The 14,716-nt window shown below is 40.0% G+C and overlaps 1 protein-coding gene across 4 annotated transcripts in view; it reads left to right on the plus strand.

Moving 5' to 3' along the window:
• MAP2K4 (mitogen-activated protein kinase kinase 4) overlaps positions 1-14,716 on the plus strand; it is a 131,983-nt gene that overhangs the window by 23,181 nt on the left and 94,086 nt on the right. For all 4 annotated transcript variants that reach the window (XM_087867624.1, XM_087867623.1, XM_045797211.2 and 1 more), the window contains one exon: positions 10,435-10,537. In XM_087867624.1, the coding sequence (XP_087723750.1) occupies positions 10,435-10,537 (103 nt within the window). The remainder of the gene's footprint in view (positions 1-10,434; positions 10,538-14,716) is intronic.

Below are 14,716 nucleotides of genomic sequence, written 5' to 3' on the forward strand. Positions count from 1 at the left end.
CAGGTGTGTAGCAGGTCAGGCCTTTTTTTTTTTGTTTTAAGATTTTATTTATTCATTTTAGAGAGAGAGAGCAGAGGGGAGGGGCAGAGTGGGAGGGAGAAAGAGTCTCAAGCAGACTCTGTGCTGAGCGTGGAGCCTGACATGGGGCACGGGGCTTGGCCCCAGGACCCCGAGGTCATGACCTGAGCTGAAACCAAGAGTCAGATGCTCAGCCAGCTGTGCCACCCGGCGCCCCCAGGTCAGGTCTTTCTTATGAAGAAAGGGTTGTGAAGGGCGATGGTATAAAAGAGAACTCTACACAGGCAGGGGGCAAATGCAGCACTGAACTGGGGGCGGAGGTGGGAGTAATGGGTGACACCTTTTGGGTATCCGTTTGGAACCTTCTCAAGGTGGGTGTGTAACTGGAATTCCCGCTCTCAGATTCCCATGGAGGCTGTGCTTCCGAAATCATAGGTGCATGACTTTTGCTTTGGAAAGCTTTTCCTGTTTTGCTGGAGATTAAAATATTGTTTACTTGAGCTGGTACAGATGCCTTAAAAAAAATCTCAAAAGATATCATTTGTGAAATGTTACCAGATTTTAGGGGTATGGAAGTGTCCAAGTTGTATGAGCAGATGCATGAAAGTGCCTGTATTTGTATTTCTAAGGCCATTTTACTTGTTCTGTAGGCCTTAGTATGTTTGGGTTTAGAGAACAGACTGGTCTCTTTTAGAAAGCTCTGGTATGAGTAGTAAGGAGGTTATAATTGAGACAGAAACAGTAAATGCTGATTGTATAAAAATGGAAACACAGAAACGTAAAAAAAAAAAAAATCACCCACAATTCTAGCACCTTGAACTAATCATCAGTTGTACTTTTGCAGAATGACCTGTGTGCATATTACAAATGGTCACATGCACATATGCTTCACTCAAACAGTTTATCAGACCCATTACTTACTGCTTGATAGAAAAAAGACCCTATTACTAACATTGCCTCATGTCGGTAGTCTTTTATGGTGTTTTTTGGGTGGTAGCGTAGTATTCCAGTTATGGACGATGTTTCATCTAATTTAGCATAAATATCATTGTTTTGACTAACTTTCTTTGCATAATCTTTAACTTCCTAAAGGATGACTTCTTAGGAATGGAGTTACTGCATTAATCGTTAAGGACATTTTGAGATGTTTGCAAGATATTGTCCTCCAGAAGGTGGGGCTGTTTATATTCACAGCAATAATACACTTCTTTGCCTCTGGTCATTTGATTACTGAACGGACATTAAGGATTTATGCCTCAGGTGTAATTCTAGGCGTGGAGGCAAGTGAGAAACAGTTTCTGCACTCCAGGAGCTTAGGCCGTGGCAGGGCAGGTGGACCGCGGTGGAACGTGCAGCTGTGAAAAGTCCCAAAAGACCACCTGCTTCTGCATACCCTGTTCCATTGATATTGGCATTCTTCTCATTTAGATGTGGTATTAGAGGCAAAAATTGAATTTTAATTTTGTGGATAATCAGAAGAATTGGATGGTGTTTTTGGAGTCTATGTGTATCCTCCCTTTTGTTAATTACCTATTCATAGTCTTTATTTTCTAACTGGGGTATTTGCTCTCAAATCCAGCAGTAAGTCCCTTATATCCACCCCCCCCCCACACACACTTTATCATTTCAGAAGGTTATGACTTCAGCTGAGGCTGTGTAGTTTAGACAAAGGTACAAAGGTATTTTCTTTTTCCTCTCAGTGAGCCTGGGGACCTCACTGGAGAAGGGGGGCCATGGAAATCCAAAGCCAAGGTTCTGCTTGACAATCTGTTGATTCCAATAGCAGGACGGTGTGGAGGAGCATCTCAAGTCCTGTTTAGTTAAGTAAAGCCTTGGCATTTGTGCTGTGTTGGTAATCTCAATTAGCTGGCTCTCCCATATTTTCGAAGAGTTTGGACTAATCAGGACTGGGCCAGTTTAGCCTGGGGAATTATATTTGTTCATTGCTAGTAGATATCCAGCTCAGAGTCTGATCCAGGCGGGGTGTTGTTGTTGGCTTTAATTAATTGCTAGCTCAAAGGTGTGGCTACCTGTAGAAACTCATAATAGTGACATTGTGCATAATTGAGGCAAAATTACTGGTGACCATAAAGAGGCATATAGTCAATGTCAGAGTTGATGGTTAGTGGAATCAGAGAATGAAGAGGCAGTATGAGTTTCTGATGTTAGGTTAGGAAGGATGTTAGGGCATACTGTGTGCTTTATTCCATGAAATTTGGTAAACTCGCCATTTTACTATGGTGGAAGATGAGTTAAAAAAAATTTTTTTTTTTCCATTTTGGATGATCACCTTTGGGAGCAAGTTGGGGGCTTTTCAGCCTTCACACTCTCCCTGAGAACTTTTGTTAACCAAACAAGGTCTCCAAGTAAATGCTGCTTTTGCCTTTGCCTGGACTCCACAGAATTTGCTAGAAATGGTTATGCCTTTGTGTCAGAGCAGGGCCCCTTCAGGCACTGATAGAGGAATGACAGAGTCCTTGATATTCCAGGTTGCAAAAATCTTTCTACCCAAGAAGAGCCGTATGACTCATTGCCAGGGGTGGGCAAGGTTGAGAGTGAATCATTTCTGTTCTTTCTTTGGCAGCGGAGCCTCTGAGGCCCAAGCTTGGCAGGTGAGGAAAATGTTCAACGTTTAGAAAGCACTCGTGTCCGTGACCTCCCACCCTGGTTCAGGACCTTGCTACCATCAACCCAGACGCAACTGATAGTACAAGCTGGGGACAGATGAGTGATGGTTGACTGTGTCATCCACAGTAACACCTTTGCTCCAGCCAGCCCTGCTCAGAGGACGGGAATATTAGTCCCAGGTGGCAGGAATAGGGACTGTGGCAAAGAGGTGAAGTCACTTGCCCAAGAGTATATAGCTACTAAGAGGCAGAGCTGAGTTTCGGGACCAGCTAGCCTGGCTTTACCTTTCCATATTGGCTTTCCTAATGAACACCATTGGGATGCTGGCTTTGGGTAGGAACAGGGATTTTTATTGGCACAGGAGTTAAAAGGAACCTACAAAGCAAGCTGAATTTCTTCCTCTGTTGCTCATATATTTGGTTGGTTTAAAAGATACCAGACACATTCTTTCCAGTTTTTCTCTTTTAAGAGAATTTAATAATTAACTTTTCAATTAGGTTTTAATACTTATAGCTAATATCAGAGTAGTTACCATTTTTTCATAGTTACTATTTACCAGCCATTGCATTTTTAAGGTGTGTGACTCCCCAGCACAGTATCACACAGCAGGTAAGTAAGGGACTGTTTTAATCTTGGTTTTACAGATGCGGCAGGCACTTGACCACAGAAACACCCCTGTTTTATCTTTATCAGTGTTTCAGTGATAATCATTTTGTGTCTAGCAGAAGTAATTTTCTTCCCTATTCCTACCATTTAGTCTCCTCCTACCACGTTCCTTTTTAATTTTGCTAGGATACCAAACAAAACAGTCTTTGTGGATAGGTCAGCTGCCTTATCTGTCTTTTTGTCTGTACTACCTGGCACAACAGCTTGTGTATAACTGTGATCTTTCTGCACCTGTGGCTATGTCAATTATTACATTGGACTTCCCCCAAGTCCAATCTCACACACAAAGTGTTGAACTGTGTGCTAAAAGGGCCTGTTGGAGAGAGAGAGAGAGGGAGAGAGAGAGTGTGTGTGTGTGTGTGTGTGTGTGTGTGTGTGTGTGTGTGTATTTATATATATATGCTTTTTTGTTTGTTTCTTAAACTGAGAACAACCCAGTTTCCAAACTGCTTAGCTATATGGATGAGTGACATTGTTTTCTTTTATTGTTGGGAGTTCAGAGTTCTAAGTGAGATTTTTATAAATTTTTGGAACTTCTTCACTCTTATGTATCAAAGGCTGGAGGAGGAGAGGGACGATACAGTATAAGCTCTCAGTGACCCATTTAATACTTGGATTGCCTGAGATGCAGTCTAGGATGGAACGGACAAAGTCGTCCATTTCTTCTGATTCCGAGTCTCACATCCTCCCTGTCTTGTTCTCTTGAGCTTATCAAATAAGTTAGGGCACTCACCGCTGGAGGAATTGTGGTAGAAAAGGGAATGAGGGTAACTTCTTGTCTACCACGTAATTCCTCATTTCTGAGATTGTTTGAATATAAAGTTGCCCAGCTGAAATTGTGTGTTCCTCATTTTATAACCAGTGATTGCAGATAATTTAACAAGTGACTTTGGATACTCTGTTTTGAAAACGAGGTACTAAGAGTTAGAGCCAAGGGAGAAATGAGAATTTCAGGCAGTCTTTTCCCCTCCACCCCTGGTGGGATGCTCCGGTTCCTGGGAGGTCAGTCACTCACGTTTCTGGAGGTATTCTCTGAGTGACTTGTACATTGTAGGGCCAGTTCTCACTTTTCCCTATGCTAGGTTCTAGGAAATCCCTTGTAGTGGCAGTGGGGCTTCCTCAAGAGGGACTGATTCTTACTGCCTTTTGATGATTCCTCCTTTGGCCTCTGAGTAGTGGCTTTAAAGAGCAGCTGTTTAATTTTTATGATTCTGTTTGTTAGTTGGGTGGTGGTTGTGCTGGTCTTGCCTGAGCTCTGTCACGTGTCTGCATTTAGCTAGTAGGTCTGTTGGTGGAGACTAAGCTCAGGTGGGGATGGCTGGGACCTCTGGACCTCTTGCTACATGTGGAGTTTCATCATCAAGGAAGCTAGACTGAGCTGCTTCACCTTTAGACTTGGTCACTTTCCAAGAGGGCGAATGTGGAAGGCTTAGCTCTGGAAGTGCTATAATATCCTTTCTGCTATATTCTTGGGGTCACAGCGAGTCCCTGAAGGCCAGCCTCATTCAACAAGTAGGGAAATAGACTCCACATCGTGATGGGAGGAGCAGCAAAGTCACATTGTAAAGAGGTGATTCATTGGTGGCTGTTTTGGTAATAGTCTACCACATAATGCATGGTGATCCATTAACATTATATCAAAGAGACCACCTTCTACACGCATCTATTGCACATCCTTCTGTCATCTTTATTGCCTCGACAATAAGAAATTTTACTGTTGCTTTTTCAGATTTGGTGAAGCCACTGGTGTTGAAGATATGTAGCTTGACTACGATATTTTAGAGATGGTCTCCATTCTTTCAGCTTGGGTGGGAAGATTCTGGTTCTCTGATTCTGACTGTAAGGATAGCAGAATCTTGCTTTCCTATGATATAAAAGGAAATAAGCCCACTAGGTTGTATGAGAGGGTAGTGCAATGTTGGTAAAAAAAAAAATCGAATAATTCTAATTCAATAAATATTTGTTGAACTGCTATTTTGTTGTAGCTGCCTATTACGGGTGATTTGTAGAATTCAAAGATAAATCAAGATAAACATTTAGAACAGAAAATTACTCACAATGTGATGATGGGAACAGGCTTGAGGAGGATGGGAGAGGGTGACAAGGTGGACCGCGTGTGAACATAGTATCTCTCTGAGGACAGGCTGGTTTTGATGTTTTGGAAACTAGAGAGAGTGCTTAGGAAATGCTCCTTTTTCCTCATTTGTGGAAGGTTGGGGAGAGATGTTTTTGGTAACCTAGATTGCAGAGAGTGGTCATTGTCCATAGTTGATTGGTTGGTAGACTCTCAGCTGCCTTTGGATGGAATTTTTGACCAAGGTTGAACTCAACTACTGGGTTGGCTTAGCTGATTGTGGAAAGTGATGTTAAAGATTTGTATTGCTTGAGAAGTTAGTGGAGGGAGAATATTCAGGGCTCTGTGTCCTCTTGCTTAAGGCTAAATAAAGTTGAAAGATGTCTTCCCTCCACCTTCACTATTCTGTGTGTCTGTGGGTTGCTCTCTGGTCAGAATAAGAGCAAAACACATTGCCAGGCCTTAGTGAGTATGGATATGCTTGGACAAATCCTTGTTCTTCAGAATCATGGTTTGGAATCTTCTTAAAGATCCCATCCTTGGGACTGCCTCTCTCATGAGAAGTCTGAGGAAGAGGTTGGATATGGATGATGTAGGAAAGGTTGTTTAAAATTTCTGGATGTTTTCTTAAGACAGAGCTTTGAAACCAGAACTTCCAGGGTGGTGCAGAGAGGTGGATCCCCGGTCCTTGGAGCGGCTGAGCGGGACACGAGGCTGCTGAACCACTTTGCTCAGCCACTGAACCGACTGCGACGCTGCCAGTGTGTTGAACAGGTGTCCTCGTATTCTGTGTGAGCCACAGCATGAGGAAGTTGGGCAGTAGCCCCCTAAGGGATACAGCAGTACCTTGGGAGTATGATGGGATGAGGACAGATACTGTTGTCCTTAAGAATCAGGGTTCTGGGTTATAAACAGCAGAAACTTATTCTAGCTAATTTGCCCCACATCTGAGTTGTCTGGGGCTATCCATGTGAAATTTATTGTTAGACCAATCTAATACACATCTGAAAGCATTTTATGTATCAGGCACTGAACTTAGTTGTTAAGTATACAAAGACACTCTTCCCTCACAGGAAACTCCTTCCATATGAATAATTTAAGATGTTTGATCATGCCTGGTTTCTATCCTGCTGTAGTTAAAGGGGAGGCTCTGTTTATCTCTGTTGACTGGTTGGGAATTGATTATTTGGTGACAGTCTCACCACAGGGGAATTATAATCACAAATTTATAATCTTTCTTGATCAGCATTTGTTGTACAAATATTTTAATCTCTGTTAGCTTCTAAATTTTAGCGTATGTGCTGCAGAAGTGAGCACTCTGTTAGCTTCTAAACATCCGCAGGCCGTTTGTAGTATCACTTCCTTCCTTATGCCCTTTATTCCCCGTGGAAGTTGTTGCAGGCTTTTGAAAAAAAAATCCACGTTGCTCTAATGTCATATTTGCTTGCAGTTTTGTCTTTAAGAATAAGTGTGCGTGTAGTGATGAATTAGTTGCCTTTAGGGTTTAGGTTTTGGGGGCCCTTGAGAAAGAGAAGTAAAGGTGAGAAGCACGAATCCTAATAAAGGTTCTTCTTGGAGAAAGTGAATGGGAAAAGAAATGCTGGTGGGAGTGGGGAGGGAAAAAAATGCTCATGTCTACAAATAGCCAGAGGTAGCCTTGCTAAAGTGTCGTAGAAGCTGTCTCTGCCTCTCCCTGAATCTCACCTTGACTGACTGCGGCCTTCCTTCTCCTCCTCAAGACTGCCTTGTGAGCTCATCTCAAAATGATCATCCTTTGGAGAGTGGGGAGCCCTGCTGGCAGAGCCCACATAACTTGACCTTACCCTACACCCCCTGGCTCCAATTGCAGACTCTGACTCAGCTCTACTGAGGCTGTGAACTTTTATAGAATTATTTAGTGTATTTTGTTGGTGGACGATCAGAATATAAGCTTGGACAGTTCTCAAGATAGTTGCAGATGTTTTTAAAGTGTGGGGTGTGTCCACATCTAACTTATGTAAGCCACATTGTGTTGCGTTTGTGCGCTTGTCCATTTATGCAGGAAATGCCCTTATAAAGGTCCTGGTTTGTTTTTGTTTAAGTGTGAATGCAGTGCCGGGAAAGAATCTGTGTGTGCGCGCGTGTGTGTGTTTATATAAATATTTATTTTCAAGGAAAGCATTTTAGTGAGTTTTAATTGTCAGAATAGATTTTATCTGCCTGCAGAGGTTAGCAACTGTCCCCTCAAATTGAGTTTTTGAAGAAAGAGCCAGTTTTGGTGTTTTTCTCTGGATGGTTTTCACCATGATTCTTTGTTCTGTTATTGTCCTGCCTTTGATCCTAGTATGTTTCCAGTTTTTCACCGTATAGAGATTGTGGTGGTTTCAGACACACCACATGACAGGTGGTGTTCAGCTTTTGGTTTGGGGAGTTTGTGGGCATTAAGCTCATTCAGATTTATGATTACAAAGTCCTTACCTTAATTTTATCTCCAGAAACCTTGCCCTGTAAAGTAACATTCATAGGTTCCAGGGATTGGTTAGGACCTGGTATCTTTGCAGGCCACCGTTTTCACTTACATCTCACTTACAGTACACATCTGTCTTGTGTACAAAGTACATTTACCCTGCTCCAGCATCCTCTAGAACGTCAGCTCACTACAGTGTCAGCTCGAACCCAGATCTGATTTAGACACCATCAGTTCCCCAGGCTTCTCATCAGAATCATCCAAATCACATATGGCGAGACGGAGTATGATCCATGGTGACACAGAATTCCTCCCCTCTGCAGACCTGGAAACAAGACAGCTCACTTGCTTCCAAAACACAGGGGTGGGCCAGGCTTTGGAAACTGGTTCTAGAGATAGTCATTCAGAACGGGAGAACACTGAAGGAAGAAAGGAGGCAGAGGTCCCAAGCAGTTTCCAAATCCAGCAGGGCAAATTCTGTTAGGTTGCAAGGCCTGGGGACAGTCCTCTGCCTTTAAATATTTCCTGAAGACAAATTTCTAAGAAGTTAAAGAGCATTTTCATGAAAAGTTTTTTCTTGTATGTTGCTGAGCCTTTCATCAGAAAAACTTACATCAATTTACTTTTTTACCAGCAATGTATTGTACTAGGGATTCTTCTACCTGGTCACACTGATTAACACATTATCATTGAAAAAAATCGGTGTATGTATAAAATGAGACCTAAGCTTTGCCGATTTCGCATGAACAAAACTTTTCTTTAAGATTTTATTTATTTATTTATTAGAGAGAGAGAGAGAGAGAGAGAGAGGGAGAGAGGGAGAGAGAGCGCGCACGGGGGCTGGGGGTGGGAAGGGGCAGACAGGGAGGGAGAGAGAATCCAAGCAGACCCCCCACTGATGCAGGGCTGCATCCCAGGACCCTGAGATCATGACCTGAGCAGAAATCAAGAGTTGGCCGCTTAACAGATTAACAGACCAGGTGCCCCTTGTATGAACAAAACTTTTAACTGTTTTTGGTGTTAGTGAGTGCCTTTCATAATTTTTTCTCGGTTTTGCTTTAGTATTCACACCCTTGCCAATTTTTCTATTTTTCTTGACTTGTGTGATGCCTGTATATATTTAGAGTTTCTCATTTTGTATTGGAAGGATTTTCCCCAGCTTTCATTTACATTTTTTTAAGGGTTTTTTTTTTTTGGTAATATACGGAGTTTGCTTTTTAATACAGCCAAATTTGCTGCAAAAAGAGTACCTTTTGCATGTATAAGTTGAATGCCCTTCCTCTACTTGTTGTCAAATAAAACTTAATTTAAAATAAATGTTTGGTACCTGAATGGGCAAGTTACTTGGGAAATTCATGTTGTAGTATGCTTACTTCTAAAAATGATGTGTCTGGTCTTCTTGGGAATTCACGTTATCCTGTAGACAGGCCCATCCCTGAGAGCTGATCCAGGAGCCACAGCCATGCTCTTGTCTGTGGTCCCGTCCAGCTGAAGCGTGCAGATCACATTGAAAGCACCGGGCCGAGCAGAATGAGCCCGTTCATACATCTTCCAAATCCACTGGGGTGGGAAAGTGTTTGGATTGCAGAGGAGCTGTTTGAGAAGGTGGATATAGGTGTAGTAACTGTGAAGAGTGCATACTGGGAAAGCATCCTTAATATCTGTGTGAAACTAAGGTGTTCTACAAATGCTTACAAACCCAGCTATGTTGCTGAGTCTCCATACAGTACAATCCCAAGGAAATGATTTCGTAAGATTTATTGTCCTAGAAAGAAACATGGTCAGTGAGTAAAGCATGTTACAAAACGTACTGTGGTCTGATTTTAATTGTAGAGGGAAAAAAGTGTATCTATGTATAGAAAATAGTTTCTAGGAGACTGATTATTTTGGGGTAATTGGACTTAGAAATGTATGTAATATACATATATTTTGAAAAACCCATATATTCTGTAGATGCATATATACTATTTTATATATTTTTGTTTTCTTTATCTTTTCTGAATTTTCCAGCTTTTCTCTACCAGACATATTTTGTTTGTGTAATATAAAACACTGTTACCTCCCTACCCCAAAGAAGTTGCTCCAAATAATTGCTTCAAATAAATAAAAATTATTTGAAATACCCACGTGACCAACTTGAAGTTGACAGTGCCATGATGTTCTTTTTAGCTCATTATGGTTGTAGACTGCTTCGGCTTCTTCACTCAGTTGTTCATGTTCCCTCATGTTTGAGGGAAAATCATTTTATTACATGAAGGTTTTGAAGTGTTACCCTGGAAAGGTGGTAATATTTTAGTATTTTTCAGTATATCTGTTGAGGTAAATGATTTTTATAGCGGTATTTTCATTTGCAAAAGTTTTAGCCTCTGAACAATATAAACTTGAAGTGTTGTTTTCTATTGTATTGGAGCATAACTATGATGCTATTAACTATTAACTATTTTCTTAATGCTGAGAAATTCTTTGTTGCCTTTCAAAATATGATATTAACTGTATGTTAAAACGAATTTTTCTGCTTTTTTGGTATGAATTTCTTATGCCCTCAGAGTAGTATCTGTTTTATAGTACTTGAAACTTTTACTGTTTATTTGTTATTTCTTAGGTAAACGCAAAGCACTGAAGTTGAATTTTGCAAATCCACCCTTCAAATCTACAGCAAGGTTTACTCTGAACCCCAACCCTACAGGAGTGCAAAACCCACACATGTGAGTATTCCTGGTAACAACTAAAAGGCTCAACTCAAGCACAGGTCTCAAACTTACTGTATTTTGTGAATTTTTCCAAGTTGAGGTGTTGGTATTTCCGTTATCTTACAGGCCATTTGAAATACTACTATTTGAACTTAAATAGAAAGCTGTTGATTCTGTAGTCTGAAGTAGGTGGACACAATTTTCCTTGTTAAAGTTTACTTGAAAGGGAGAAGAGCTGAAGATCCAGATATATTGATATCTTTTCAGTTTTTCTCTTGCTGAACTCTCAGAATATTGTTGAGACCTTATCTTCTGGATCTCCAGTTAAATCGTAAGTGGTATTTAGGAAGCGTAACTCTCCCCTGTAGATCTGCACAAATCATCCCCATTTACCAGATGATAAAGTAGAGTCCCGTTCTGGATAAATGACATTCCTGTAAGATTTTCATGTCACGGTAAATTGAAAGAATGTGTACGTGTCTGTGTATAGGTGTCAGTGATTACTTTTAAAACTTTTTCCCTAAGTATATATATTTATATTTTTTCCCCTAAATATTTTTATTAAAATACAAAACTGATATTTTAGCATCTCACTGAAGGTCACTTAAAGTATTAGAAACATCTGTTAATTTAAAATAATACCTTCAGAATAATATTTATAGACACCTTTGAATCTGAAGTAATATATTAAATAATGATGCCTCCCTCCTTCCCCCAACTAGACCTGTCATGAGCATGATAGGGTCAAAGCCAGTGGGTTTGCTTTTATACTCATAGAAATAATTTTTACCTAGTTCCAGTATCAAGAACAATAAAGCAAATGATGGAAGGTATGGTTAAAAAAGTGGTCAGAATATATTATCTTGTAATTTTTAATAATTTTTCAACAATTTTTATTCAAGCCTTATTAGATTACAAATATATTCATGCTTCCCCAAAAAGGCACATTTATTGCTGTTTTCTTTCCTTTTGATGTCTGCATTGTATTTGCAAACAGTAACAAATTGGTAGAAGGTAGAATGTCCTGGAGCAGGAGAGCCGAAAATATATTGTGATTCTTAGAACATCAGTGTGTAGAAGGGAGCACTGTGGATGTGTGTGTATATGCGTTTAGTCTTTCACCTGTAACTTTAAAACAAATGAAAACTGGAGTAACAGTTCATTTGCCTGGGACTGGTGTCTGCTAATTTTATTAGACTGGTGTTCATAATGAGATTTCTTGTTGGAGCTCAGCTTAGAGTCCTAGCCTTTTTACCTCCTCTGAAACATTGAGTGGGGGCTATATTGAGGAAGGAAACTCTTAGTACCTCTTAATTAGTCAGAGCTCTGGCAGCAAGGAAACATTCTTAAAAGAACCTCCTTCCTCATTTCCTAGAATTTCTAGTGAAAGCCAGTACAAAACTAATTCTTGAACATGGTCCATTTCTATTACCTTGGTTGCTAGCTGAACCACATATTTGAAGTCTAAGAAAGAAAAGGTATGTAGTTATTGCCAGAATTAACAGCTCTTTCTTTTCTCTTTCTTTTTTTTTTTAAAGCCCCCTTGGACACAAAGACAACCTGACATATTTAGAATTGCAAAAACATTTACGTACTTATACTCTCTTCCTTTGAGATGAGTTTCATGTATTAAGGAATTCACGGACAAATTTTTTTTTTCCCAAACAGTAAACTGGGTGAACAAACGCTTTCTTCCAAAATTTGAGTCCGTTTTTTTTTTTTAAACCTACCCCTTCATAATATTCCTATAACCAGCTAAGTTTCTTATCTTTTGTCTCTTTCAAGCACATGTTGAAAGTTTGAGAGGACATGGTAATAAGCATTTTTACTTTATGATAGAATCTTTAGAGTTTGATTCTGGTATGTAAAAATTTTAGACCCAGATCTCGTTTGAATTTTGTTATTGCACTGGTCTGTTATTACCTCGATCAGGAACAGGTAACTACTAGCATTGATACTGGTCAAAGAAGGTTGTTTCACTACTTAGGGCAGCATATCTCCTCTACCTCCCTACCCCCTTCTGTAAGGGATCCTTTTGTGTTCTTCCTTTAGTTGTACTGTCAGGCACAAAAAACCACAGTCAGTCACTGTTTGGGGTAGGTAGTTTGCAAGTAGAAAATATAACTTGCAGTATGTGAGGGTTTGAAAAAGATACCTCTGTGTCTTTACACATATTTCCTCCTTCTAAAATGTCCATGGATTTTGGTTACAGATATAAATAGAAAACTTGCTCATGAATTTAGGAAAAGATAAGATGAAATGTAAGCCACTAATGACGTTAAGATATGCCCCGGGAACTCCTTTCTCATCCATCTGACATTCGATGTCTCCTGGGTGCAGATTCTGTAGAAGATTTAAAATTTTAAGACCGTCCTTATATTCTGAGAACCAGCAGTTTAAACAAAACTCTAAGAAGTAACATTTGGGTAGAGCAATTTGGGTAGGCATAAGGTAATACAGATTGAATGTCAAATGAATGGTGCAGGAGGGGGTAAGATCACTTTAGGATAAACAGCTTGGTGAAACACTTCACAGCGGAACAAGATTTGAATTGGATTTTGAAAGACGCATAGAGAAGGGAGAATGGCATTGTGGTGAGTGGAAGTCGAAGATAAGTTTTGGGGACTATGTGTAGATCTGTTGAATTATAGCAGAGATGGTACTTACAGATTACCTATTTCTATCACTGGAAACTTTCAGCATTTTTTCTTGATGCTTGGTGTTCTGTAGTTATATGAAGATACTTCTAGGTCTGGATCATCTCTCTGTATACTAGAAGAATCATTTTAGTTTCGAGATTCATATATCTCTTTCTGAGAAAATTTTTGCTTTTCTTTTGATTGATTCCTTCATGTTTTTCCTAGTATCCTGTTGTTTGTGGACTTTCTCAATTTCCTGGGTCTGTGACTTTTTTTCATACTTTTTATCTTTTTGTTTTCTTTCTCTATATCCTAGATTTCCCTCCCTCCCTCCTCCCTACTCCTCCCTCTCTCCATCCCTCCCTCCTCCCTATCCTCTTTCTTTTCTTTTCTTTTCTTTTCTTTTCTTTTCTTTTCTTTTCTTTTCTTTTCTTGATTTTTAGAAAAAGAGATAATGCAGGTGACCGGGTTTGGGAGGGGGGCTGGGGAGGGGCAGAATGAGATGGAGAGAGAGAATCTTAAGCAGGCTCCACCCCCAGTGCAGAGTCTGATGTCGGGCTCTATATCACGACCCTAAGATCGTGACCTGAGCCAAAGTTAAAAGTTGGATGCTTAACTGACTGAGCCACCCCTTTATTTATTTTCTGATCCTTCTGTGAAATATTCTATTTTGGCAATTGATTTTAACTTCTAGGAATTGCTTGTGGCTTCTTCTTAGTATCTTATTCTTAATTTATGGATGTAAAATCCGGAATTTTGACGTTCTTTCTCTATCCACTAGGCAATTCATTTCTTCAAGGGTCAGTTTTTCTTTAATCTTTGTCTTTCTTCTTTGTGTTAGTTTTTTTTCCATGTGTCTTGTAATTCTTGGTTGTCCGCTGGTAGTTGAGGATGAGGACATTAGAAGGCTGATTGGTAGCTCTGGTATAGATGGTGAACTGGTGGACTTGACTACTTTTCTGTGAATAGTTTGAGAGCTGGCTCTTAGACCAGGAATATTCAGATGCCAGAACAAGTAGGGCCAACATTCACCCTATGAGACCTCGTTCTCTCCAGATAATATGTTTATTTTCCTTAAAGATATCCTGTCTTTCCAAGGGGGGAAGGCAGAGAGAAAAGGAGGAACTGACTAGACCTTTGTTACAGAAAGAATTTTAACGAACTCTTCTGCTTCTAGGTGTTCATATCTTCAACTTTGCATCTTCTCTGCAGTTCTGTTGGGATCATTGTTTGTTTCTCATCTCTGCTGCATGTTCCCCTCCTACCATGTGTTATGCATGGACTTTTCTCTATTAATGTTTCTTTTTTCTTTTTTTTCCCCAGAGAATTCTCTCTCTCCTCCCCCCACCCTTTTTTTAAAGTGATGGGCAGGATTCAAATTTTAATGAAGATGAAAATTTTTTTTTATTTAAGATTTTTTTATTTGTTCATTTATATATTTTTTATTAGCATATATGTGTTATTTGTTTCAGGAGTACAGGTCTGTGATTCATCAGTCTTACACAATTCACAGCGCTCACCATAGCACATACCCTCCCCAATGCCCATCACCCAG

This window comes from Ursus americanus, chromosome 14, assembly GCF_024610735.1.
Source record: "Ursus americanus isolate L20-20 chromosome 14, mUrsAme1.1.p, whole genome shotgun sequence".
NCBI lineage: Eukaryota > Metazoa > Chordata > Mammalia > Carnivora > Ursidae > Ursus > Ursus americanus.